Source organism: Pteropus vampyrus, unplaced genomic scaffold (assembly GCF_000151845.1).
Source record: "Pteropus vampyrus isolate Shadow unplaced genomic scaffold, Pvam_2.0 Scaffold130, whole genome shotgun sequence".
In the NCBI taxonomy this organism is placed as follows: domain Eukaryota; kingdom Metazoa; phylum Chordata; class Mammalia; order Chiroptera; family Pteropodidae; genus Pteropus; species Pteropus vampyrus.
Genome location: NW_011888911.1, coordinates 1879878 through 1903371, shown reverse-complemented (window position 1 = coordinate 1903371; position 23494 = coordinate 1879878). Strand labels below are relative to the sequence as shown.

General features: G+C 53.4%; 1 protein-coding gene across 1 annotated transcript in view; it reads right to left on the bottom strand.

Annotated features, from left to right (window-relative positions):
• KIRREL3 (kirre like nephrin family adhesion molecule 3) overlaps positions 1-23494 on the bottom strand; it is a 117800-nt gene that overhangs the window by 20506 nt on the left and 73800 nt on the right. The window contains exons 5-8 of the mRNA XM_011367215.2: positions 20511-20668; positions 11520-11670; positions 5080-5185; positions 9-105 (exon numbers count right to left, since the gene is read on the bottom strand). Of these exons, the coding sequence (XP_011365517.2) occupies positions 9-105; positions 5080-5185; positions 11520-11670; positions 20511-20668 (512 nt within the window). The remainder of the gene's footprint in view (positions 1-8; positions 106-5079; positions 5186-11519; positions 11671-20510; positions 20669-23494) is intronic.

Sequence of the window (23494 nt, the reverse complement as noted above, 5' to 3'; positions counted from 1 at the left end):
TTGGTCACCTCGCAGGACACAGGCTCTGAGAAGTACGTGTAGTCCACGGTGGTCCGATACACTTCTCCGGATGCTTCCTTGATGATCTGGCCCCGCTTGGCCCACCTGCAACACAGGCCCCACGGGCTGTTGTGACCTTGGACGGCAAGGGTGTGCTTTCCTCGTGGGGGCTCTTCTCTTTGGGAGCTGGATGCACCCATCCCACAGGAAAACAAGTCCGGCCTGGGGCAGGGTCCCTCAGGGGGATTCTCCACAGGGGAGTCACTTCCAGGACTGGGGAGCAGCTGGTGGTGGAGGCGGTGGGCTTCGGTCTGAGGGTCACCAGGTGGTTAGTGGCACTGAACAAGTGGGTTATTCTGGAGGGAGGTGGGTTGACTATTCAGTTGGTCAGCCCATCTGGCTGGCTCGGCGATGAATAACCCAACTGTCGGTCTCCAGACAGCTTGGCTACCACGCTCTGAGCTCTGTCAAGAACCTTGTCCTGGGTCACATTGGAAAAGAAGGAGGCCAAGTCCATGACCTCAGAGGCCATGCACACATGCACACCTGCACACACACACATGCACACACATGCAGAGAAATGAGGCTCCAGGAAGCTCGATCTCCAGACAAGGCGAGAAGCTGATGGAGAGGTGTTAGCCAGGGTCCCGACTCTCAGCTCTCCTGCCCTGACTCCTGTCCCCAGGGTTTAGGTCCCCTCACATGCCCCCCTCTCCCCAAAAGCCCTTTCACCCCTCACCCCTAGGGATGGCACTCGCTCTTTTTTCCACCCGGTTTTCACCCTCCCACCCTGGCTTTGCTCCTTAGAGGCTGCTCTGTCTCTCCTGATTTGGTCGGGGAGGCAGGATGAAGGCTGTGCTGACTTCTTCCATTGGCCCATGGACCCATCGGTACTAACAGAGGGGAAAGACAGGAAAGCCTTGAGCCTGACTTGGTCCTGGCCCTGGGGTGGTGATCACTGCTTGTTTCCTCTGGGGTAGTGTTGCAGCCCCAGGGCTGTGTGCATGTGTGTGTGTGTGTGTGTGTGTGTGTGTGTGTGTGCGCGCGCGCGCGCGCACGCCCACATTGAGGGCTTTCCTTACAGGTGCCCAAGAAGAGAGTTCATAGCTTCCCCTAGTTTAATTCCACTGTAGAATTAAACACTCACTTTTTTAAATCACAAAACTTCCAGCCAGCCTCCTCCTACAGTTCAAGTTTATTTCAGGGCATACGTCTTTACTAGCACTGGAGAGGTTCCTCGGCCCCACGATTATTACCCTGTGGCTATGGCTCCCTGTAACCACAGCTGCCCTGCTGGCCCTTCCTTCACCCCCACTTTCTCTCACACCTGAGCCTTTCCTGGTACCAAAGAGTCCCGTCTTCTGCCCTGTCCTGCATCAGTTTCCTGCCTTGTCCACCCGTCCAGCCCTGAGAGATGGCCATCTCTCGGCATCACTCCGAGCTCCCAGGCTGGCACCTTGTGGTTATTATTGTGAATTAATATCGGGTAATTATTAAGAACACGATTAATAATAACAATTATAGTTTAACAACAGAGCAAACCATGCTCCCTGAGAGCTTAAGGAGCTTCCCAACAAAGCATTATGAGTTATTCATGAATCACTTCAATTTCTAACTTTAATTTAATGACCAGACTTAATAGGAACGGCCCCTGCCTGAGGCAGATGAATTCAGATCCGACGCACGGTTGAAGATTGGTGTCCAACCCCTACTCCTTCTATACCTCTGAAGAGAGGGGTGGGACGCAGGCAGCTGGCTGGACAGGGGGAGGGCAGGGCTAGCCCCTCCTGCTCTGCTCCTGGCGGCTGACGGAGCAGACGCTGGGGCTGGGGAAGAGAGGGCTTTCTCCCACCCATCTAGGCTCCTTCGCCATGTAAGTTGTGGAGGGTGGAAGTTGTACCCGCTTGGCTCTGAGGAGCTGGGGAGAACTGCTGCGGCTCCCGCAGGCCTGGAACCCGGCTGGACAGCTGGGGGACTAAGCTTCTTGTCCCCAGTAGAGCTGTGTTGTCTGAGCCTGGCTGTCTGTGTAACTGCTGCACTTAGCTCCCCAGGTCTGTCTCTATCTTAGAAGCAGAGCGGGGAGCAGGAAAAATACTTAGACTACTTTCTCCCATGGTCACGGCCGGAGCCGGCTGTGGGGGTTGCGCCTTTTCGGGACGCCTCGAGAGTCTCATACTCCCTTCTCACTTAGCCGAATCTTCATCTTCCCCACCCTTCGCCCAGAACAAAAACAAAAACAAAAACACAAAAAATTCCTCTCGTGGGGCTCCCTTCCAGAACTTCGGAAGACTCATTCAAGCAGCTGGCCACAGGATCGAGGGTGAACCAGAGGGCAAGAACCCGCACCTGTCCCGCCCTCGGCTCTTCTCGATTCTCTTGGTTCTTTGGCTTAGCTTCCTCCTGCTTCTCGCCCCTCCTGTCTCCTTATTTTTCCACCAAGCAGGCGGGGAGACACACTTCGTGTTGTGCTGGGGCCGGCTCTGGCCCAGGCTCCTGGTCCCGAGGGGCAGCCAAAGTGACACTGAGCCTGGCTGGATGTGCTCCCATGCCCACCTGTATCCCCTTTTTGGGTGCTGGAGAGCATGTCTCTAATTTCTGAGACCACAGCCTCTTATGTAAAACAGGGAGGAAGCAATCAAGAGGAATGGCAGTAAAGACACAAAGATCCCTGTAATCTTGTCAAAGTCAGTTGGGAAAAATCAATGTGTGTATGTGCAGAGATTTGCTTAAGGCTTTCCTCTTGGATCCCAATACAATGCAGCCAGAATGACCTGCTGGGTGAGGCCTCACTGAAGCGAAAGGGCTAAGAGGCTGTGGGCGGGTGCAGGTGCTCCTGCCTACCTCTTCTATGGCTCCTCCACCTCTGCATTTTCCTGTGGCCAGAAGGCTCCCCCAAAGCCTCAGGAGTCCTGGAGAGAGCCTGATTTGCTCTGTGCTCTGAAGCATTCTCAAGGCCTTTGGCTAATCAGAAGGCCACGGGGAAGGTGACAAGTAAGGACCAGTGCCCGCCTGCAGGGAGCCCACCTCACAGTTCCTCCTCTGTATGAGGGGCTGACCTGTGACTGTCAGCTGCCGAGCTGGATGCAGACAAGGTAAACCTGCATGGTCTCTGCTTGTTTGCTTGCTTGTTCATTTGTTAACTTTTTAGTTAAAAAAAAAAAAAAATAACTAACTGAAATTATATAAAAGTTGCAAGAATAAGCAATTAACTGCCCTCTTCTCTTCACCAGACTCACTCGTTGGTATTATCTTGACACATCTGCTTTCTGATGCTCTTTCCATATGTACACTTGCACCTTATTACCATCATCGTCCCTGGGGTTCTGCTCTTTGAGGGGGATGACCCTGGGACTCAGGCCCAGCAGCCCAGTTTCTTGGCTCTTTGCGCGCTCTGTGCTGGTTGAAGGGCAGATGTCGAGGCCGGGACGTGGCTCGGTCCTGGAGCATGGCCCTGCCTTCTGCCCAGCCTCCCATAACTAGGTCCTTGGATGGCCTGAAGCCTGGCAGTGCAGAGAAATGGAAGGTGGAAGTTGTCTGTGCTTGTCTCCGGGGTTCAGTAAGCACTCCTGGGTCGCTGTGAGGGCCACTGTGGGCTGTGTCTGCCCCAGTGGTCTGTGGGCATGAACGGCCGCCGGCGAAACAGGCATTAGGGGCAATTTCTGGGCATGATGCCCTGGTGTTTAGGGATCGTGAACAGAGGGCAGACAACAGAGAGAAGCTGGTCTTGTTAAGAGGAGATGGGCCTGGCAGCTGCAGGGTGGAAGCCCAGAGAAAAGGTCTCTCTGGGTGCTTCCTTCTGTATCTTTAGTCACTTCCAGACAGATGCCAGGTCCCAGCAAAACCAGACCTGCCCCCGGACCTCCCGAGCTGCATGACCCCAGGGAGCCCCTAGCCCAGTGAACGGCTAAATTGGACAGGACAGGTTTTCATCCTATTTTAAAACAGCCTTATGGATAAAGACTCTGCCTGTCCTGGTTTCTGGCCCCCGTGTTGTTTCATTATCTGCACTGCAGGGGGGTGCCGCCTTATGTCCAGCCTGAACCTCTGGCTGCCTCTTTGGTCCACTGCATCTCATTCGGCCTCTGGGGCTAAACTGCTTCTGCCTTCCCTGTCCTCCACCTCCCACTGGCTGGCTTATTTCCTCCTCCAGGACTATTAGCATCCCTGGCACTGGCTGATGCTGCAGTTTGATAACCCATCTCGATGGCAGAAGTGACACTTTGGGCTCCTCCATCAAGTTTGAGCTGGTGGGACGGGATGGCGTGGAGTTGGGGCCGTGACAAGATCTCCTAGGAGGTGAGGACTGAGTCTGCCCTCGAGCGCCTCTGAGGTCACTCGTCTCTGGAAATCTCGTGCGGTGATGCTGAACAGGCAGGAAGGTGCCTGGAGGAGCAGCTCTGAGTGTTTGTCCAGTTAGTCAGCCTGCGTTGTGGAGAACCGTATGTGCCACACACTGTACTCCATGCTGAGAGCCATTAGTGACTCAAATCACAGTTCTTGCCTTCAAGAAGCTCAGTCAACAGGGAAAGACGAGCACGTGAGAAATAGTGATGGTTTTATCAGTGTTGTGAGAAAGCTCAGGGGCCATAGGGGTGAATGGTTTCAGGTGTCCACTGGACAGGGCCAGGTGTCCACTGGACAGGGCCAGCTGTCCCAGGAATCCCAGTCTACCCAGGCAAATAGTTCGGTGACACAAGGCCAGAATCCAGATGCTGATCTTACTGGTTCTCCTGGTTGTTTTAACTTGTTTTCCTGAGCCTCTCGCTTTTCAGAAATAAGGGATCAACAAGCTATTCAGACAGAAGGGAGGATACGTACTGTTGCCCGTGGCATGGGAGTATATGTGTGCACGGAGGAGAGGAATTCCACCTGGCCAGGGAGGAGGGGAGGAGGTGGGGGGAAAGGGGTCCTCACCTGGCCAAGGTGGACGGGTGTGGTGGAGAATGGAGGAAGATACTGGGCACCCGCAGCGAGCTACACATGTGCTGGATGCCCAGGACCACACATGACAGCTCACGTGACAGGAAGGAGTGCGGAGGGCCAGTGGCTGGGCTGTGCCTCCTCAGCAGTGGCTCTTACCTGTACTGGGTGACAGCTGGGTTGGCCTTTGCAGAGCAGTGGAATGTGACAGTGTTGTCTTCTAGCACTGGCTGTGGTTCCACGGACAGGTTGACAAGTGGGGGATCTGCAGAGAGAAGAGAGTCCCTTGCAGACTGGGGAGCTGTGTTCATGGTTTTGGGAAAGAATGAGGTAGGAAGACCCAGGAAGACCCTCTGGGTGACACGGACAGTAAAGGCCAGAGGTTCCACCATCCATGGTCCTAGGGACCCTCAGAGCAGCCACCACTCCAGTGGTCCCCAGAAAGTTGGGGGCCTCAGCGGAGGCGCCCCGATTCCCTGGAGGTACTTGCTTCAGGCAGTCCTGGTGGTGGGGTCAGGGCTCCCTCTGTGGATTCAAGGCCTGGTGTTTAAATGAACAACCAGCCAGGAAGTATGGATGCCTGGCCCCCAGGATCATGCCGCCCCTCTTCCAGCTTTTAGAGAGAGCAAAACACTTCAGAAAGGAGAGGGGGAAGAGGAGGCTCAGGAGGCATGAGGGGAAGTGTGGACACTAAGCCCTATTTAAATACAAACTGTCTGTCTTTGAAATGTTTCATATCGCTCTGCGTAAAGGTTCTGGTGTCTCCGTTAACTTGAAAGTGGCATTTACACCGTTTCATCAGCCTAATCATCTCTGCTGCGTCCTGACTGGTGTAACCCAGCCCTCAGCTCCCTGGGCTGGGCTCGTCTTTCTCCTTCGACATAATGAGAAGTTCTAAAGTGTTAAATGGTGGGCAGCGGAGGAGACAGGGAATCCAGAGAGGGAGAGAGACAGGGAGACACGCAGAGAGATCTGCACAGAAAGGACGGGAGGCAGGCAGAGTGATACCTCCATAGGAGAGTGACATAGAGATGACAGAGAGAGAGAGACAGAGAGACAGAGAGACAGAGACAGACAGAGACAGAGAGGCACAGAGAGATAGAGAGACAGAGATGCTGAGAAGTGCAGAGGAAGAATAAGAAAAAGAAACATTGAGAAGCAGAGAGACTGAGGGAGACACACAGAGAGACTGACATACACAGAGACACATAATTAGACAAAGACTTCAGATTAAAAGCAAAAAGACCAAGGGAGACCAAGCAGACAGAAACAGAAAATGACAGGGCATTGAGGAAGGAGACCAAACAAAATAATGAGGGACGGAGAAAAGAGACAGGGAGAGACACTGAGAGAGAGAAAGATGGAAGTAGAGATGGAGGGATCCACAGCAGAGGGGTGGACAATCAGTCCAGAGAATGGCTTTGAGACAGCTGGCCCTCCTGAGCTCAGGGAAGCTGGCTTGGAACGTTCTCGAAAAGCCAGTGTCACCTGTGCTCTTGGGCACGCGCTGGCTCCCAAGCCTCAGCATACCAGTTGTTCACGCTCCAGGGAGGGGCGATGACAGCCAGCGCCCATCCCTTCCTGTCATGGCGTGGAGGTCTGGCTGGAGTTCAACTCTAGGTGAGTTAAGAGGGCAGCATGGTCCCCGTGGCCTGGCCTGGGCCTCGGGCAGCCTCTTCTGGTCCCCGTGGCCTGGCCTGGGCCCTGGGCAGTCCTCACCAATAAGCAGAGCAAATTGCTGGAAGGTCTTGAGGACTTTCAAGGGGTACAGCCCATTTTTGAAAAAGAAATAAAGAAACCAGTTTCTTAGAGACCACTGAGAAAAAGTGCTGCCCCCTCTGAGCGCACATGGAAGGGCCCAGGAGTGGAGCAGGACTCCAGACTGCCTGGCCCCGCTCCTGCTTGAAATGACAGGTGGGGTCCTGAGCCCCTCTGAGAGTCATATGCGGAGGCCTCCAGGAGCAGACTGAGCCTAGCCTACCACAGAGTTGGGGTCATTTGACCACTTGGTCCCTCTGCCCTGCTGGTGCTCAAGCTGGGCCAGATCTCCCTGCCCAGTGCTGGGCCCAGGGACTGGGGCCTGGGAGATGGCCCACAGGGGCTGTGCTGGTTTCCGCAGACAGCTTGTTAAGACAAGGGCTCCTGAAGCCAGTGGCTGACTGTGCTGGCGGCCTGTGCTCCCACATTATCCCCCAGTTCCTGATGGGGACCATAGTTCCAGGAGCATCTGTTCCTGGAGCAATCAGCCTGCTTGTGCTTTCCTGGTAAATTGCCAGGGAAGTGACAGATGTTTTGGTGATCTCAATCTTAGTTTTTAAAACATAGTTCAAGAGATCACAAAAATGTGTATGGCAAGGACTAGCCATGAGGAGTCTCTTCCTACCTTCCAGGAGAGCTGCGACCCCCAGAAGCTTGCAGCCACTCCTAGCCAAAGACCACCAGCTTCCAGGGCCAGACTAATCAGGCTGGCCAGCTAAGCTGGGCATCAGTGGAACCCTGGGGCTCTGATGGTGCCACCTGCAGAGACATGGAGACCCAGGGAGGAGCTTGCATCTCACTGAAGGTTGGAGAAGCACGTCCTGAGGCATAGGCGTCTGGTACGTGCCATCTGGATCCAAATGAGTAGTTGGCTCACTGTCCTCACATTATGAAATCAATACTGGGAGTTGGAGTGGCGCTCCTCCATCCGAGTCCTGTTTAAGGAGGTAATTTTGCCAGCTTGATAGAATCTAGAAACCCAACACAGAACTAGGGGGGCAATTCCAGGAGGCCCATCCTCACCTGAGTGTCCTTTGTCAAACGATGAGGTCTTGGGGAGCAGGTGGATGGAACACATATCTATTGGGAAACCTTCCTGCTGCCTGAGCCCCTCCTCCATCACATCCCTCATTCTCAGTTTATCGTGTGGAAGTAGCTCCTGCAGCTCCCCCACCTCTTTGCGAATAGTCTCAGTACCCAGCTTTTCCTGCAGGACCACAGGAGAATGGGCCCCAAGGAATGCACACTCTCCACTTTTACCTGAACCTCCACCCCTGGCCCACAGGTGTCCATGTCCCTTTCTCTACCCCTCTCCTCTGGATGTGCAGGATGTGAATTTTCAGGAGTCTACCAGGCTCCAGAGGCATAAATAGTTTATGTCATATCCAACTATTAAACAGGATTTTAATCCCACTCGTGATGTCGGCTGCATAGCTTGCAGAGGGCAGCTTTGATGTAGCTGGTGGAACCAAGATCACATCGAACAGATGTTACAGCCGAGAGTCTGCCAGTGTTTCCATCAGCAACCTGTGCGCGTGTGTGTGCGCGTGCATGCGCGTGCGTGTGTGCATGTGTGTGTGTGTGTGTGTGTGTGTGTGTGTGGTCAGGGAAAGTATTACGTGGAGGAGGGGGTGGGAAAAGAGAAATTCCATGACTCAGTGATTTTATAGCACATCCATTTGCAACTTGGCAGCTGGATGCAGAGTCCAGATGTAGCAAGAATTTGGGGGTGTTAAGCTTTCTCTCCCATTACTCAATCTGGGGGTTTTGTCTTCCGTTGGGTAACATTTAAAGACCAAGGGAAACAAACAACAAATGTGCTTTTGCTGAGTGTGATGCTTCCTGGTTGACTGAGAAAATGAGCAGGTTTGCAAAGGCAGCTCTGATCCAGCCCATGGTGTCCACAGTAAACAGTTGGATACTTACTGAATGAAGCAAATGAATAAATGGAGGAGGAAGGAGGGGAAGGGAGTGGGTGGAGAGAGCCCGTGCTTTTGCTTGGCACACACATGCACACGCACATGCACGTGCAAATACCTTTGGGAGGGGACGAATGGATGGAGACCTGACCCTGTTGGGGCTGTGGGGGGCACTTGGGAGGGGCAGCTACACACCCATGACTGTGCATGGTAACAACAGCTAACAGGTGCAGAGTGCTCCCCATGTGCCAGGCGCTGTGCCAAGGATGTCACTCGAATGATTTAATTTAATCCTCGCAGCAACCCTATGAGATAGCATTGTTGCCTCCATGTACAGATGAGGAAACTGAGGCACAAAGAAGTTAAATAACCAGGTTAACTGCAGCAGAGTCGGAATTCAAACCAGGAAGAATGCTGTGGCCTTAACTGTGACCCTGCACTGCCTCGCATAGGGCGGCTCTAGGAAACCAGGCACCTGGGTCCTCGGTCTCACTCTGACCTCATTCCCGACACTTCCCTTCTTATGTGGCAGAGACGGCCTTGGAAAGAAAGCCAGAAAGGATTCAGAGAGCTGACAAAGCTGGTGTCCTCCTCCGATGCACACTGTCATCTGTGCCCTGGTAAATTGATCATCTCATTAGCGTGCATTTAGAGCAACGTCTTTTAATAGTTGGTGGGCTGCTGCATGATGATGACTTTCTTGTCGTCAGGAGAGGTTCTTCTGGTGTGGCGGATAACGGCCCTGAGCAGAAGCACTGCTTCTGGGGCTCTCCAGCCAGGGCCCAGGTCTCTGCTGTGGGTGACAACCAGGTGATTTCTTTTGTGCAGGACTTGTAGCTGGCACAAGCCTCCTGACCAAGTTAGGGGCTGGTGGGGGAAGGAGGGAGGGGCTGCTCAGTGGCCATAGCTGGCGGCTGAGCAGTAGGAGGCTTGGATGTCTTGTGCCTTCCATCCTCATTCCTCCCAGATTTGGCTTGTGCTTGGAGAGAGCTCTGATTCCTGGTCAATCTTAGGGCAAGAAGGGACCTTGGGCATCATTCAGTCCAATTGGACAAGGAGCTGGAGTTCCCGGCCTGAAGCGAATGCTCAGACCCTCACAGCTCATGAGCCTTTCTAGTAGGCACTGGACTACCTGATGCCCACAGTACCCTGCTTCCTCTCTGTAGCTAGGCCTACTGCCCTATGCCACAGCTGCTGCATGAAAGAGGTGGTGGGTGTGAGAAGCAGGGCCTAGACTAGAGCTGGGGAAGGGAGAGGGAGGCGTCCCTCTCAGGGAGACTCTGAATTTACAGAGCCTTGGAGTGAGCACCTCCCTCCCATCACCCTGGTCCTAGGCCCGGCAAGAGGCCTGCTGTTCTCGGCTCTCACTGAGTAAGGAATGCAAGAAGCACCCTCCGGCTGGTGTGGATCGGGGAGAGGGGGGCTAATAGCTGGTGAAGACAGCGACGACAAAGCTTCTCTAAGAACTCAGCTGCTGTGTCTGGTATCTATGGTGAGCCCATCTGAGGTTACAACCATTTCTTCTGCTCTCCGGAATGTCAATGGTGTCTGCCAGGACTTTAGACACTGAGTGGGAATGTCCGCTCTTAGGCTCCCAAGACGGGCTCAACGAACCCGAGGACACAGGTCTCTGGCAGAATGCAGAAGCCTTAGATGATCCAGGGCTGTTGGGAAGTATTTCTTAATGAATATGATTTAAAATAAATAAAATGATAAGGAGGAAATGCACATCAGCCTGCAGCTCCAGTTTTGTCATTCAGAGCCTACGACCAAAGCAGCCACCAGCACATGGTGGCATCGTGCTCCCTGGCAGAAAAGGGGGTTTAAAAGAAGAAAAGTTGATTTTCGAGTGCTGAAAGTTCAAACCTAAACTGGTCTAGTGCTGTGCTTTCTGGGAATGCCAGGTGCTTTAGGAGTCTCCTTTAGGTGACTTTTGGAACATGGTGCTGGTGGAGCTTCAAAACATTGTTGTTCTTCATACTTGACGCTTGCTGAGGGCTCACCGTGTGAAAGCGCAGAAAAGGGGCTACCCGTGTGGGCTCTGCAAAGCTAGGCTGCCTATGTTTGAAACCTACGTGGCCTTGGGCAAGCTAATCAGCCTTGGGGGCCTTGGTTTCCCCAGATAGGGGCCATCTTCGTAACTACTCGAAATGGTTGCTGTGCAGATTAAATGAGATAATAGATGCAAAGTACGGGCTGACTGACTTCTTCCTCTTTTCTCCTTGAGAGGCCTCCTATGGACCCTCTAAGAGCAGAGGTCTCCAACCCCTGGGCCATGGACTGGTACTGGTCTGTGGCCTGTTAGGTACCAGGCTGCATAGCAGGAGGTGAGCAGCAAGCTAGTGAAGCTTCATCTGTATTTGCAGCCGCTCCCCAGCGCTAGCATCATCGCCTCAGCTCCACCTCAGATCATCAGGCATCAGATTTTCATAGGAGCACCAGTCCCTGATGCCAAAAAGGTTGGGGACCATGGCTCTAGAGGGGATGGTGCTACTCACCAAGTCTGGAACCCCGAGCCTCTTCAGCTCCCAGCATCTCTGCTCTGGCTTCCTCTCCAAGGGATGGTGTGGGGCCACCTGGTGAGGCCAGCGGGGCCGGGGGCTGACCAGGATAATTATTGATGTGCAACTTCTACCTTATACAGGTGTGGAAATGTGGCTTAAAGCGAGCCATTTGCCAAGGACCCTCACTTGAGATGTTTGTACTTCACGTGACAATAAGGACGAGTTGGTCCTTTGGGAGTCCACAAATACAAACTGGCCAGTCCATGAAGCTGTCTCAGTTCCTGCCTTCAGATGTCCTGAAGGAGCTGGGGTGGGACTCTGGTGAGTTGAGTGTCCGGGCCCTATCCCCTCCCCAGACTGTGCTCCAGGCAGGGGTGCAGGTGTTTCCCTCCCTGGCCCAGGCCTGGTCAGTACTCACGCTGGATGTCGATGGTGACCGAGGTCTCCTTCCCTCCAGGGATGGCTTTGTTGGTGGCTCGGCACACGATACTCTGCCCGTTCTCCACGTCTCCGGGGGAGATGAAGAGGGTACTCACGATGCTCTCACGCTTGCCATCACGAAGCAGCGTCTGGGAGGGATAGGGAGAGAAGGCCTCATGTCATTTGCCTGGGGTGGTGGCTACGGGTGGAAAGAGCCCTCTGCATGGATGCAGGGCGGCTCAGAACCCTAAGGCTCCCATCTCTGAACAGAGCTGGGCTTACCCTCGGCTCCCCAGCCTGACTGAGTGCTGGGCTGCAGAAGGAAAGAAGAACTAGAAAGCTTCCCATCATGCATCAAATTCAGCCAAGAGTCGCAGACCTTAAATTGTAAAGGAAACCAGGCTGGGTCCAATGGAAACCAGGCTGTGAGTCCTATGTAGAAATCCCCATTTATCTGCCTTTGGTGTGTAGGGAGCTTCTGGGTCTGCAGGAAACTCTGAGATGTGTGCCACAGGCAGTGTTGTGGCCCCAGAGCCAGTGATGTAGTCTGCAGAAGGGGGTGCAGTTTGGGGCATGGGAATAAGGGCAGGGCTGTGGCAGGGGTGTGGGCACGATCAATGCCCGTTAACCATTTTATTACTTTATCTATATAAACCCTTTCAATTTTTAAACTCATTTCACTTCCTGACTTCGTTAGCACCCTGACCAAGTTATAGGCAGGACAGATGCCCTTATCTTCCATGTGACCGGTGAGAAAACAGGCGAGGCCGAGAGAGGCCACGGAGCTTGACCAAACTTACACTTCAGGTTGGAGGTACAATAAGTAAGAGGGTTGTGTAGTGGGTTGAATAGTGTCTCCCAAAATTCATGTCCACCTGGAACCTCAGAATGTGACCTTATTTTGAAATAGGGTCTTCACAGATGAGCTAAGTAATTAGTAATCAGTGGAGTATCTTGAGAGGAGAGAATTCTGGATTTAGAGTGGGCTCTAAATCCAATGACCGGTGTCCTTAGGAGAGAGACACACAGAAACACAGGGAGAAGACCATAAGAAGGAGGAGGCAGAGATTGGAGTGACAGTGCCACAAGCCGAGGAAAGCCTGCAGCTGCCAGGAGCTGGGAGAGGCAAAGGAGCTGTCTCTCCGGAGCCTTTTCAGGGGAGCACGGCCCTCTTAGCACCTCCACGTGGAATTCTGGCCTCCACAACTGTAAGACAATAAATTTCAGGTTTTTTTATTTTTCCTTTTTAAATTTCAGTTCTTTTAAGCACCAGTTGTGGCTGTTAGGGCAGCTCTAGGAGACTCATACATATCCTAAGGCTTTTGAAGTCCTGTCTTCTCTGTTTCCACAGGACCATGAGGCCATTTTATAGCTAGCTTCCCCTTCATTGCTGCACCCCCATCCTTCCCTTGTACCCCTTTTCAGTTCCTTTCCCATCAGTTTGACGCCCTGCATGCTGAGCTCACTGGTGACCCACTAAGGTGGGTGCGTGACTGGAAGTCGGGCAGGAGGGCCACTCTCAGAGCAGGACCGTTCAGTTCTCAGAGACCTCTGACCCCGGAAGGAACTTAACTTTCTACAGAAAAGGGGTGCCAGGCACAGTCTTATTTTGCTGTGATTAGAACCAGGGAATAGATCAACAGACTTTACTTCCTCAAAACCTTCCTTAAAATACCAATTGCATTGTCTCTAATCTCACCAGACCCTGGAAGGAAGGGCGCATTATCTCTATTTAGCAGAAGAGAAAACTAAGTTCAGAGTGAGTCAGGAACTTTCTGGGCGGGGCTGGGATTTGTACTTGAGAATGGTAACCCCTGAGTCATGACCCTCCCACCACAGCACCCTGAGAGCTGGAAGGTGGTTAGTGTGATCTTCCACTTAAAGGTGGGAAGGGTTAGAGCCATTTTGTAGCCTCCGAGGTCACTCAGCTAGTTAGTGGCATCACCTGGGACCGCTCTCCAGGTCCACGGGTCAGTGTGGTTCTCCTCAGCTGGGGCAAAGCCTGTGGCCTCCAGCACTAGAACATGACCGGAGCCTCTGTCTAGATGAGCGCATCCTGCATAGACAAAGCCAGAGTCTGAGATGCCAGAGAGACCCAGGAGCGGTCATCTTGGCTGTTTCTCCTGGATGTTTGAAAACTGCCCGGGCCTAGGCAGGTGCCAGTGGCTTGAGGCCTCATTGTGCATGCTTCCCTGGGACATGGGGTGGCGGCCTCAGCCTGGGCAGAGGGGTCCTCTGAGAGGAGCTGGGGGAGAGGGATGTGGTCCGTCCCAGCCAGCCATGGGGCAGTCCAGGCAGTCGATGGCGATCAGCCTCAGGGCCAGGGCGCTGACTAGAGGCCTGCGCAGGAACCCGCACCGGGGTGGGGGTGTGGTTTAGTTCCCAGCCAAGCCCCAGCGGAGGGCGCTGCAGCCGCACCACAGCAGCACGCTGGCTCTCGGCTCTGCAGCAGACGTCTTGTGTCTATAAATAGCCAAGAGATAATAAGAACAATTTCCTGGATGAAAATAAGACCTGAGTAAGGTGCAGCGGGGGAGGTGGGGAGGGAGGTCCATACTCTTCCACTCGCCCCCTCTTTACTTTGCCGTTGTGCTAACAGGGGGCATTTATATAAGATTGACTCTGCCTGCAGCCCCTCCGCGGATCAGCTCTTGGGGGTGGAGGGCTGGCCGCGTGCGGCTGGGAGAGGAGCCAGGCGGCTTGGGATCCTAATTAGGCCCCCGGACTGCCTCCCTCCTCCCCGAACCCAGGGTGCTCCTCTGCCTCAGAATGATGATTAATGACATATTTACTGTGTCCGGGCGTGTGCTTTTTCTGGGAAATAAAAATTCTGGTTCAAGTTGTTTGTTCCACCTAATTAGAGAAAAGGGAGATGTGTTCATTAAACAAGAGAAGAGCGAGTGGAAGGCAGGCTCCCACAGGAGGCTCACCCGGTCTTGGGGTCCCTGGGGGTCTGCGGGCCTGGGCCACGGGGTGTCCTGGGGGAGGGAGTCTGAGCTGGGCCAGTGAGGCGGGCTGACTCCCCCCGCCCCCCAGAAGGCAGCGGGGTGGCCTGTCTGCCCCAGCCAGCGTTTGGCCTTCATCTTCTCTCAGCCTAGTTTTTCTTTTCTCATTCCTTCCTAATCTCACTTTTCCTTTTTCCTTTCTCTTTCCTTTTCGTTAATTTTTCTCTTACAAATCTCCCCTTTCTCGCAGGCAAATGAAGCCTTTGGACTGCGCGGCCTTGAAAGTATGGGCCAGGTCAAACATTCTGTCTTTTGCTGATTCTTGTCACACCCCGCACTTCTCTTTTCCTCCTGTCTCCCTCTCCCTTGTTCGCTTCACTGAACTTGGCCCTGGGGATGCTCCATGGGCCCCAGTTCCCCACCTCCTGTCTCAGAAACCTTCATTAGTATGCAAATCAGCTCACTCAGTGGATTATTCATGGTGAGTTTTTTTTTTTTCCCCCTAGGGCCACCACCTCCAAGGCCTAGGATAGCCCTCCTCTATCTTGGTGGCACCAGTGTGCTGCCAGATGCCAGCCCAGGCTGCCCCATGTGACCCTGATGGCAGCTCCTGTGGGTCCACTAAGACCCAGCCTATCCGTGTGTGCAGATATGAAGCAGGGCGGGGTGTATATAGTCCACGTTCACAGGAGTGAGCGTGCCAGAGCAGTAGCCTTCATGGTTGGGCTTCCACCCTCTGACTGTGCGTGTGTGTCCATGGACCTCTGTCTACTGCCTTCTTCCAAGGTGCTTTTCTGACACTTCCAGTGGCTGTGTGAGACCTGGGGCTCATCTCTAAATCCGGCCTGCCCTGGTGCTGCTTTCTGTCTGTGACCCACTGCCCCATCCCAAGGGGCAGGCACTTGGCATTCAATTGGCAGTAGCCCTGGAGGCTGGCCTGGCCAGGGAGAGAATGCACCCTGTGTTTGGTTGTCCAGTGCAGGCAGCAGTGGCTGCACTGCTCTTTCCAAAGCCCCCTGGAGCTCAGCTGGGCAATGAAGAGCAAGGCTGAGCCCGAGAGATAGGAAGCCTGGTGATGCCTGCATGGAAACTCCTGGCGAGGGAGGAAAGGGGTTTGGAGGGAATGCAGTGGTTGGGGCCCCAACCCCAGTGCTAAATAGGGGATGTTCATTGATATGCAAACAGCCTGGAAAGGCTTTGAGTGAGACCTGATTGCCTGGCAACAGGGCCTCTTCTCTCTTCTACCCTCCTCGCTCACCTCCCCCACCTGCTGTCTTTTTTTTTTTTTAAATTTTTTTTTAATCATCTCTCTGCTTCCCCTTTTAATAGCTGGCTGGGGAATCTACGAGCGCCTGTTGTCACGTCTCTTGGATAGAGACATGAAGGAAGGTGGAGACATGCACAGTGCCGTTTGAGCAGACCCTGCAACTTCAGGGACCCCCTCTCTTGTGCTCTGGGGCCAAGAGTGATACCCTACACAAAGAAGGCTTGGAGAAGTGGCAGCAGCCTCTGCACTGGGGAGAGACTCTAGGTCCCTAAGATGGGCAGAATGGATGGGGGTGGTGGGGTGACTGGCAAGGAGGGAGTGCACAGTGGAGAGGGGGCTCATGGAAGGAGCTGGGTCCCAGTGAGGGCTCTCAGGGGTGTTGTTCCAGAGCTTCTCCTAGCATGGGTCCAGTGAGGCCCGCCGTCCTGGCGGTCGTTGGGTGGGCAGACCCTCGGGCAGGCAGCAACCTGCAGCTGGAAGAAGTAGAGAGGTAGGGCTGGAGGAAATGGGGATTCAGGGTAGGTAGATATGTACACAACTGGGTGTCGTAAGATCTAGCACCTCTTCCACCTGTCTCGGTGCCAGGGTCAAGGACTCATCTCCCTAGCTGGCAGCTGCTAAGAAGTAGCAGGTGGAGCAGGATGCTGGCTCCCCGGGAAGACATCTCCTTGGGCCCAGCCCGTACTGTCTTCCCTCCTATTTTCCAGCCTGTCCTGTCTCTCCTGGTTCGTGTATTTGCTGGCTTTCTGGATGAATGCCATGTGGCCTCCATTCTGGTGACAGGCCCAGAGAAGATGGCTCGTGGCTGGGTGTCCAAGAAGAGGACTTGGAGAGAGGCCTTGCCACCAGCTCCTATGCTTTTGCAGCCAGACACCCACTGGGATTTCTGGGTGCTCACCCAAGCACCTAGGCCGTGAGGGCTCTGGTGACAGTGTGTTTAAAGTGAGGCACTACCAGCCTGTGCTGGGTGATTCTCCTCCCAGGGCAAGGGGCCTGGCAATCCTCTGTGGTGCCATCCTTGATCCTACCAGCTCATCTGTCCCCTGCTGGCCACATGGCGAAATAGTAGAAATAATGTTCTACGGAACTAGAGTTATGTGACTTCTGAGGAGGGAGAACTGGGGTGAGTGAGACAGGGCCCTGGGAGGCGGGACCCAATAATACTAGCTAACGCATGTGAAGCCCTGACTCTGTGCCAGGCTCTTTATAGAGTGTTTTCAGTGCATAATTCCCTTCGCGTATCATAGCAGTCTTAACAGGTGTCTGGTTATCGTTACCCCATTTTGCAGCTGGGGCAACTGAGGCAGAGAGCTTAATTACCATATTATGTAGTGGATCTCAGGTTGAACCCAGGCCTTAGGACCATAGGACCTGTTCTATATGACACTGACATTCTCATATGGGAAATGTGGGTAGCAAGGGGACCCTTGGAGCCTGTGAAGATCAAGGGAGGGACAGGCAGTGACCCTAACAGCTATGTTTATTGTGAACTCACTCTGCCAGGCACTTTTCTCATTCAAGCCTCACAATCATCCTTTGAGGCAGGTGCTGTTGTTCCTCCCCTTGAATAGGTGGCAACACTAAGGCACAGCAAGGTTAGGTAGCTTGCCCCCCCTGCCCCGTCACAGAGCTAGAAGGTGCAAAGCCTGCATTCAAATTAAGGCTGCCCAGCTCCCAGGTCCACAGCCTTAACCACCACCATGTGACAATGCTGGGGGCTTCAGACCCGGGGCTGTAAGGGTTGCCTTTCAGGGTCTTTTCCAAGGACCTGGGACCCCCTGACTATGTATGCGCTTGTCTGTTTTTTCAGCCTCTGTCTCTGTCTCTGTGTCAGCTGCTCATGCCCCAGTCGCATCTCATGCATGGCTTGTCCGGACTGCTTTGCCTTCAGGGCATCAGAAGTGCCCATGTGAGTGTCACTGCAGAGGACTGGGCCCTGAAAGCTGTTCTGGACCATCCATCTTTCTCCATGTGCTCCATAGTCTCATAGCTTGTCATAGGCTCATAGCTTGTCAGAGCTGGCAGGTACCTGTTATGGACTGAATTGTGTCCCCCCGGATTTCATACGGTGAAGCCCTGATTCCCCACTGTGAGTATATGGAGAGATGGGACCTTTCAGGAGGAAGATGAGGTTAAATGAGGTCATAAGAGCGTGGTCCTATTCCGATAGGATTGGTGCCCTTACAAGAATAGGAAGAGACAGAGATCTCTGGTGGACATAGGGAAAAAGCCATGCGAGGACACAGCGAGAAGGTACTATCTTGAAAGCAGAAACCAGAAAAAGGAGTTTCACCAGAAACCAACCCTGCCGGCACCTTGACCTTGGAGTTTCAGCCTCCGGGACTGTGAGAAAATAAATGTCTGTGGTGTAATCCACCAGTCTGTGGTATTTTGTTTCGGCAGTCCTAGCCTACTAATTAATACAGAGTGTCTGATCCAACCCCTCTGTTTTATAGACAAGGAAACTGAGGCCCAGAGAATGACTTTCCTGGGGGTATTCAGAGCAGGGACTGGAACCCAGGTCCCTTGCTGCCTGGTGCTGTCATTCCTGTCACAGGCCAGCAGGAATGTGAACAGAGTTGAGTGGGCAGAGGGTGGAGCGTGACCTTCCTGTTGTGGTTTGTAGCAGCACGTGCCAGGCAAAGGGTCAAGGTGGCCCCCAGACAGGTTCAGCAAGGTGACTCTGACCTTTCTTGTCACCAGATGGGGCTGTGTCCTCTGTGGGACATAAACCTTGGCAGACCCAACTTCAGGGAGAGACTGGAGAGACACCCAGAATGGAAGGAACACCCCTTTCCTTCCTTTTCACCCTTGTCTGGAGGACACACTCCCTGTCCCATATTTTTGTATTTCATAGCACAACGGTGGGGCTCCCGCCCAGGACTTGAGTGTGGGAACTTATCTCTCAGTAGGCAGCTTCCCCCTGCATGGGCTTACATCTGAGGGAAGGCATTTGTCCTGGGTTTTGGCACCAGGCTCTGGGTGGGGGCAGGGGCCAGGCCTCTATCAGCAGTCCTGGGGCTGACTCCTTGGCAGGTGGTCAGCTTTGCACAGGAAAGACACAGCCTCAGAGAAAGGAAAGACACAGCCTCAGAGAATGAACAGCCTGCTTCATATCCTCCGCTGATGGTGAAGGCCTTGCTTATCTTTCCAGGGCCTTAGAAGAGGAGCTGGTGTAGATTAGCAGTGGGAAGCAGGTGGTGTACTTCCATTCTCTGAGGCCAAGGATGCCTCAGGGAGTGGAGAGTGGGGTACTGGAGGCCTGAACCTCCTGCTTCAGAGCCCAGGGGTGCTGCCTTGCCCTGGGCTGTGATACAACCTCTGAGCAACTGCCCATCTGTCTGAAGCCAGAGAGGCTCACGGAAAAGAGACTGTGGTTTCCACCCATTTGTCAGCTGAGCAGGGCAGTCACTCCCTCGTCGGGCCTCGGTTTTCCATCTGTAGATCCGGAAGTTGGACCAGCCATCCTCCCAGGTCCCGCTCATCTTTATAGGGTCTGTGGTACAGAAACCCTGTCTGCAGTTCTATTCACAGTCTCCTTGAGTGGAGTTTGGTGGGCACTGTTTTAAAATCTACCTGGTGTTTTATTTTTATTCAGGAAGGGTGAGGCCAACAGATCAGGAGACAACTGTCATTGAATAGGTAGTTGGTTATGGCATCCAAGAGAAGGGGCTCGGCATGCCACACGGGGCAGCACCAAGGGTAATCAGGAGGCAGAGGGAGCAGAGGAGAAAGCATGGACGAGAGCCTCTGTCGTCGTTTTGTGGGGAAGAAAGGACAAGGCGGGGTAAGCAGTCGAACAGTTTTAGGATTGGATAGTTTGATTCATTTCATCAGGCTGTAGGCTATGGGGGTGGCCGTTAGTTATTCAGTGCCTGGCCGTGGGGTTACTGGGGGCAGAAGGACGGCAGGAGCCTGATAAAAGGAGGTGATGAGGAATTGGACCCAGGATTGTTTGGTTTGCATGTCAAAGCTGTGTTCGCAGCATGTCTCTAGGACTTAGCTAACCGCAAGGGGAAGTTTCTGTATGCTGCAAGGCCTCAGGATGTCAAAGCATCATAAAATATAGAAAATAAACCACACGACTGACATCGAGGCCTGTTCAGGGCACTTGCGGAGCACCTAAATTATATGGATTAGAGAAAAGCACCCTTGTGGGCAGGTAGAGGAGGACGCAGGGCTTGGTGAGGGATGATGGGCTGGGTTTCAGTCCTCCCTGGCCCCTGAGCCAGGCAATTGGGACAGGAAAACACCTAAACAGCCTTACCTGGCAGCCCTGGAAAGATGGCCAGATTTAGCAAATAGACATATGGGACACTCATTTAAATTTGAATTTCAGATAAACATTGAATAATTTATTTTTATTTTAGGTATGACCCGTAAGTATGGTGTCATGCAATATTTGGCGTGTACTTCTACTGTTATTTGTTGTTTATCTGAAATTCAAATGTAACTGGCCATCCTGTATTTCTTCTGTCAACCCCGGGCCCTGGCCACGTCCGTCCTGCATTACCTATGCTTGAGGTCTTTGCCAAGCCAAGCAGTTACTCCAGGGAAGACAGCGAGAGGAAGAGAGATAGAGCTAAACAGCCGAGAGACGGGAAAAGTGGAATGAACAGAGCCATAGCATAGAGAAAAAGAGAGACAGAGAGGCAAAGGAGAAGAAACAAAAAGCGACAGGAAGACATACACTTAGAGAGAGCAAGAGCGCAGAGAGATAGGGAGAGGCGACCCCCTCCCCATGCAATCCCCATCCCCTCCTGCCCCCAGGCCTCACCTTGGAGTAGGTGGCCCCGTTGATGACCTCTCCCTTCCGCAGCCAGATGATGGAAGCTGCAGGCTTGGCGTTGTCTGCGTGGCAGGTGAGGTTGAGGGGGTCCCCTGCCCGCAGGCTGATTACGGGCCCCCCCAGGATGACGGGGTCATCGGGTGGCACTGTGGGGAGAAGGGAAAGAGGTCAGGCTGAGGGCACCCTGCCCCTCCGGCCCGGCGGGCAGGCTGGGATGGTGGGTTTTGTGGAGCGGATAACAAAAAATAATGATCATACTTTAATAAAACCTATAATCCTCTCGTATTATAGCAATAATAGCAACAACAGCAATAGTCCCGGACATATGCATTGCATATTTATTTGCAGAGGATGTTCATATCTTCGTCCCATCTTCTGCTCACGAGGAGCCTGTGAGGGGACAGGGCGGGCGTCATTAGCCTCTTTCATAGACCTGGGAGCACAGCTCCTCCCCTACGTAGTATCTGTAGTTTCTTTCTTCTTTTTTTTTTTTTTAAAACAAAACACTGTCACGTCTGTTGTCTAATTTAATCCTAACGACAATCTTGCTAGGTAAATATTATTATTATTATCCCAATGACACAAACACTTCCAGAAAACGAGGCTCGGCAGGGTTCAGTGACTTGCTCAAGGTCACGCTTCAAGGGAGTGGCGGGGGGGGTGCGCTGGAAGCTAGGCTCTTGACGTTTGAAGCGCCAGGCTGTCCCTTTCTTCTCAGGGCACAGGTGACAGGCAACCTTTCAAGGCTGAGACGGCATCTCAGAGGGCTGTGCAAACCCTGGCATCTCCTCAGCCTTTTATTCTTCCAGAATGGCTCTGGCTCTCTCACCCCAGAATCAGAACGCATCTCTCCTGCCCTGTTCTTTGCCCAGTTGCCATAGAAAGTCCATCCTTCCACCCAGGCCCCGTGCCAGCTTCTGTGCTTGTGGGCTCCGGGAAGATGGTTGCAGCAGCTCCAGACCTCGCAGGCTCTGCCTCCCAGCCTCCTCGTCCCTGCCAGGACTTGCTCTCACAACCTGCCTGCCTTCCCTCCCCTTCGCAGGGTCTCCCTTAATCTGGTACTCTCCCGGTGCACCTCCAGGAGGCTCTGGGGCACACCTTCAGCTAGTGGCTCTGTCTCTCCTTTCCTGCCTTGAGGAGGCCCAGTGAGTGCCGACTCCCAAGTTTCTATTTCCTGAGGAAAAAACAAACCCTCAAGGCTTCCAAGATGTCATCGTCAGCCCCAGGACTCCACCAGGGATCCTGGTCCAAGGAGGAAGGCTGGCCTCAGCCAACCCTGCCCAGCATGGGAGATGGGGGCTGGGTGTAGGCAGATGGTGAGTGTGGGCAGGACACCCACCCCACCCACCCTGTACCCACTCATTAGCACCAGAGGCCTCCTGGGTGCTGGTGTGGCCTGAGATAAAAGGGAGGCTAATGAGAGCTTTCCACAAATGGCGGTGGGTGTGACAGTTGCTGCTGAGGGAATTTTATCTCAGTGCAATAGGCGGGCCCCTTCCAGCAGGGAGGGCTGGGGCTGGGGCTGCTTCTTCCTTCCTTCTGAGGCTGCAGTTTTCTCCCCACGAGGTGTCCTGTCCGGGATGGAGGTGTTCCAGCTGGGCTTGCTGAGGGCCAGAGACATTGGAAAGAACAACCGGAAGCTTCAGGAATAAAATGAGTCCAGCGGTTCAGTATTGTGCAAAGTGCCCCGAGTCGGAGGGCGAAGCCGTGAAGACAGTTCCTTCACACGGTTTTGTTTCCTCAGATATAAAATGTGGAAGTTCAACAGGGGGGTCTGGACAGCTCCCTCCAGCACTGACATTCGCTGGGTCTGAGGCAGTGGTTCTCAACCCCGGCTGCGCAGCATAATCTTCTGGGGAGAGGTTTTAGAAATCAGGGCCATGCACTGACCAACTGAACCCACTCTCTGCTGGTAGACCTCGAGCATCAGGAATTGCTACAGCTCCCAGAGTACTGCAGTGTGTGACCAAGTTTGAGAACCAAGTGTTTCTGGGCCTTTGCTCAGGTGTATAACTTCTGTGATCACAGTGTGGAGAGCGAGGAGGACTTTTCATAAAACAAAGACAGTGAGGGGCCAAGCCTTTCCCTCCTGCTCTGCTAGTGCTGTATTTGAAATATTGGATTAAGGGAGTGCAGATGAAGAGAGAGGGTCGTGGGACTATGCTGTGTGAATACTCAGGCGTGTGCGCACACACACATACACACAGACTCACACACACACAAACATCCACCCTCAGAATGGGTCCTGATTACATCTTCCCAAATAAGTGGTTATCATGCCGGTTATTCATGTAGCTATGCATTATTGATTGGCCTTCGGCTGGCTGCACACCAGATGGGGTAGGAGGGGGTGCGGATGGGGCTGGGGTGTGTGGGGCGGGGTGGGTGAAGAGGGAGGATGTTTGGGGGCCTGCAGGCTGAATAGAAATCAACAGCCGCTCTGGCAGCTGCAGCTCCCGTGGAAGGGAGGGGTGGGGGCGACTTGTTACCTCTCCATTCAGACTGGGTCCCAGAGCTGGGGCCCTGGGAGGGAAGAAAGTCTGGAGCAGCCCGAGCCTGGAGATGCATTATTCATGCACCCCTCTCACAGGATTGGTTATTATCCTGAACCACTATAGAGTTTGGTCTCCTAATTTTTAATCACAGGGAAAGTGGGAGCGTTAGCCTTTTGTGATTAATCTGCAGATAAAAATAGTTGGCTGTTTTGGTGTTGTGCTTGTTGTCAGTCAGGAAAAAATGTGTTAACTGTTGGGTGACTGAGGCCTGAAGGCGACCTGAGTGGATCCCTGGCAGAGCCAGTCCCCACAGCTGGAAGCCATTCATGGGAGGCCACGACCCTACTACCTCCCATGGTCAGAAAGCTTTGGACTTCTGGACTAGAGCGTATACTAGGGGTGATCATCTGACTGTCCTTATCACACAGAACATCAGCTGGGCAGAGGGCAGAGTGGAGCTGGGGTTAGGGGGTTTCC